The sequence below is a fragment of the Condylura cristata genome, unplaced genomic scaffold, assembly GCF_000260355.1.
Source record: "Condylura cristata isolate star-nosed mole 26May11 unplaced genomic scaffold, ConCri1.0 scaffold00020, whole genome shotgun sequence".
Lineage (NCBI taxonomy): Eukaryota > Metazoa > Chordata > Mammalia > Eulipotyphla > Talpidae > Condylura > Condylura cristata.
Genome location: NW_004567121.1, coordinates 36872759 through 36876032, shown reverse-complemented (window position 1 = coordinate 36876032; position 3274 = coordinate 36872759). Strand labels below are relative to the sequence as shown.

General features: G+C 70.6%; 1 protein-coding gene across 1 annotated transcript in view; it reads left to right on the top strand.

The window, feature by feature from the left end:
* GREB1 (growth regulation by estrogen in breast cancer 1) overlaps positions 1-3274 on the top strand; it is a 63304-nt gene that overhangs the window by 27201 nt on the left and 32829 nt on the right. The window contains 1 exon segment of the mRNA XM_012727364.1: positions 1086-1265. Coding sequence (XP_012582818.1) covers positions 1086-1265 — 180 coding nt within the window.

Sequence of the window (3274 nt, the reverse complement as noted above, 5' to 3'; positions counted from 1 at the left end):
GGGGCTGCACGGCCCCCCCCCCCCTGCGCAGAGGCAGGGCACCGCCCGCCAGCGGCGTCCTCACCTTCACCACCCATGAGAGGGCCTCACCGGGGTCTCCGCGGGGGCGGGGCGGGGAGCGGCAGAAGGTGTTTCCGGTCCCGACGGTCAGCACCCTGTGTGCTGGGCTGGCACTGCCGCCCAGGGCCCCTGGCTGGGGCTTCGCCCCCAGGCGCCTGGGGCTGCACGGCCCCCCCCCCTGCGCAGAGGCTGTGCCCCCCCCCCCGGGTGGCCTCTTTTTTCTGTGTGGGGTCGGCCGTGTCCTCTGTGCCCCGGGCCCCCCGGCCGAAGTTGGCTGCAGCTCCCAGGGCTGCTTCCCCCCACCCCCAGACCAGGCACCTCCCCGAAGCTCTGGGTGTCCTTGTCCGAAAGGCGGGAGGACGCGGTCTGCCGGTCAGGCGACTGGCACTGAAGCGCGGTGACAGCGCCCCCTGCTGGCCATCGCCCTGCGTGTTGGCTTCTGTGCACTCATGCCCCGCCCCCCGGTTCTCCCTGACCCCCCACGGGTGAGCGCATCCGGGCCCAGAGAGGTTCAGTAAGTTGTGTAAGGTTGCACAGCGAGAGAGCGGCAGAACTGGGTTCCAGGGATCTCTGGCTTCAGACCCACGCAGTCCCCTTGCCGGCAGGACATGCTCTGTACCCCAACTCCGCAGTGCCTGCCAGACCACGCCGGCTGGTAGGGGAGACTTCGGCAGGGTGGCCTCGGGAGACCAGCACCCACAACCACCTCAGAACGTCCCCCAGGCCCGGCCTGTGAGCAGCCTGGACCAGGCAGTGCCCAGTGACCACGCTCCCAGCATGAGCGATACAAACCTGAACATAGAGGGAGGAGCAGGAGGCAGCTGGAAGACAGAACAGTTTGGGGGGCACGCCTGGCATCCAGCGCCCCCACGCCTCTCACGGCTCTTTACCTGCCCGCGTGGGCGGGGTCTGCTCTGTGGGCGGGGTGGCCGCGCGGGAGGCCCCGCCCCCAGGGCACGGTCAGGGAGAAGCTGGCCGCCGCAGCGAAGACGCGAGCCCGGCGCGCGCCCTGACCGTGCCCCCGCCGCCCGCCTCTCGCCCAGGCCCGGCCTGCGACCACCCCGCGCTGCCCGCGGCCCTCGCTCCAGCGGTCTTCAACGGCCGAGACTCCCCGAAGCACCAGCAGCTGGCACGGAACAGCCTGTCGGCCGCGCCCCGGCCCGCGGCGTTAGGTAGCGCTGTCCGGGGCGGCCTTCCGGGGTGGGGTAGTCTGGGGTCCCCGGGGCCCCCGGGAGCGGGAGGGGCGTCGGCCAGGCGCCCCCGCAATGAGGCCCGGCAGAGTCGAATCCCCAACTGTCTCGTGAGTCGGGGTCTTGGGCAGACCTGGGCAAACGAACCCGTCACCGGGAAGTAAGAATCACTGGGGGGATGGGGTGTGGTGGAAAGTTGGGGCGCCGCTGGAGCTCACCCAGCATTACCTCACTGCTGCCCCTGGGAGAGCTGGCAGCTGGGCTGCACGGTGCTGGGGGGGGGGGCGGCGGGAAGAGCCCCCGACTGCGCGCCTCGCCCCTCGCTGGCCCGAGCGCCCTCCTACGCAGGGCAGTGTCACGCGCACCGCGTGATGGCAGGAGACTGTGCCCCGTGGGGATCCCATCCCCCCACCCCCCGCCTCGTGGTGGTAGGAAACAGTGCCCCGGTAGGGATCCCGTCCCCCCACCCCCAGCGGGGATCCCGCCCCCCCGCCCCCCGCCTGGTGGTGGCAGGACAGGGTTTTCTGAGTCGCGGGGCCTTGGCCCGCCCGCTCTCAGCCGAGGCCGAGGCTCTGCAGGCAGGCGGCTGTTTCTCTGCCCCGTGGCCCCGAGCTGGGCCTCTGGGGAGTGGTGGAGGGCGGCAGGCCTGAGGCGTGGCACCCCCAGCCCCTCCCAGCTTCAGCTGCCGCCTGAACTGGCAACAGAGGCCTCCCCTGCCTGTGCCCACAAAGTTGGCTGCGGGGTGTCCCCCCGGGGTGAAAGAACACACCTCTGTGCTGGGGATGTTGCGCCGGGTGACCCGCAGGAGTCAGGCCCCCATCAGACACGCTGACTGCTCCAGAGCTCCGTGGTCTGCGCCCCCGCGCCCCCAACCATCCATCAGCGTCAGGCATTCCTGCACTAAGGGCTCTCTCCACCCACCTGCCCCCTGCCTCTTGGGGCTCAGCGCAGGGATCACCTGCGCCCAGCGGGGTCCGTCTCTGCTCCACAGCCTTCCGTGTGGCTGAAGTCAGGGTCCCCAGCATCCTGCCCCCGGGTACTGGGGGAGTTGGGGTGCAGGATGCCAAACCACAGACCTGCTGTTTGAGCACACAGCTGACTCACACACGGGGTCCCTGGGCCTCCCCCTGCTCAGAGTTTAGAAACTACTTCTGAATCCATAAAGCCCTAAGGGGGCGTGGAGGGTGGAGGATGGGGGGGTGGCCCCTGGCTCAGTGGTGTCCAGCCCAGCCGTGCTGCCCCTGCTGCGTGTGCCGGCTCCGGGAGGCCCTGTGAGCACAGTTCTGCCTCGCCAGAGGCCCGGAACGCCGTCCCCCGTTGGCACAGGGGCGCCGGACTCCACTTCCGGCAGGGAGCACTCGCCCGCCCTCGGGCCGCGGGCCGCTCTCGTCCTGTCCCCCTGTCCCCTCTGATGATTTAACACGCGGCCTCCGGCTCCGCGGGCTCCGCGGGCCCGAGGGGGCCCCGAGGACAGTCAGAGCTGAGCCGCCTGTGTGCACCGGGGACTCCTTGGGCACGTGAAGGGCTCCCCGCCTTGGCTTTCACCCCCGGACTGTGCCCGATTTCAGTCTGAAAGGTGGGAGTCATTCTCGGGCAGTAAGTGGTCACCTCCGCTGCCCTCCCCTCGAGCTGCCCAGTTCCTCACCCCCTCTCCAGAGAGCCCATTCAGCGAGTAAGGCCGCGCCGGCCCCTCCCTGTCCACCTGCCGCACCCTGCCCGGCGCCCCAGAGCTGGGCCCACCCCGCTTCTCTGGGGGTGAAGCGAGCGCAGATGTGGGCGTTTGAGGGTCCCCAGCCGGGAGTGGCATGTAGCCCCCGGCAGGGAGCCTTGTGTCCGGTCGTCACAAGAGCCGGCAACTAGCCCCCCGCATTTTGAGCGTGAGCCCCACACGCTGCGGCCTAGCTGGAAGGGGGTGACTCGGGGCAGCCAGGCTGTTCCCCTGGATCCTCAGTCGGAAATCAGCCCGGGCGCGGGGGGTGGGAGCAGGTGCAGTGGGTCAGAGCGGCCGCTGCTCAGGGTGCTGC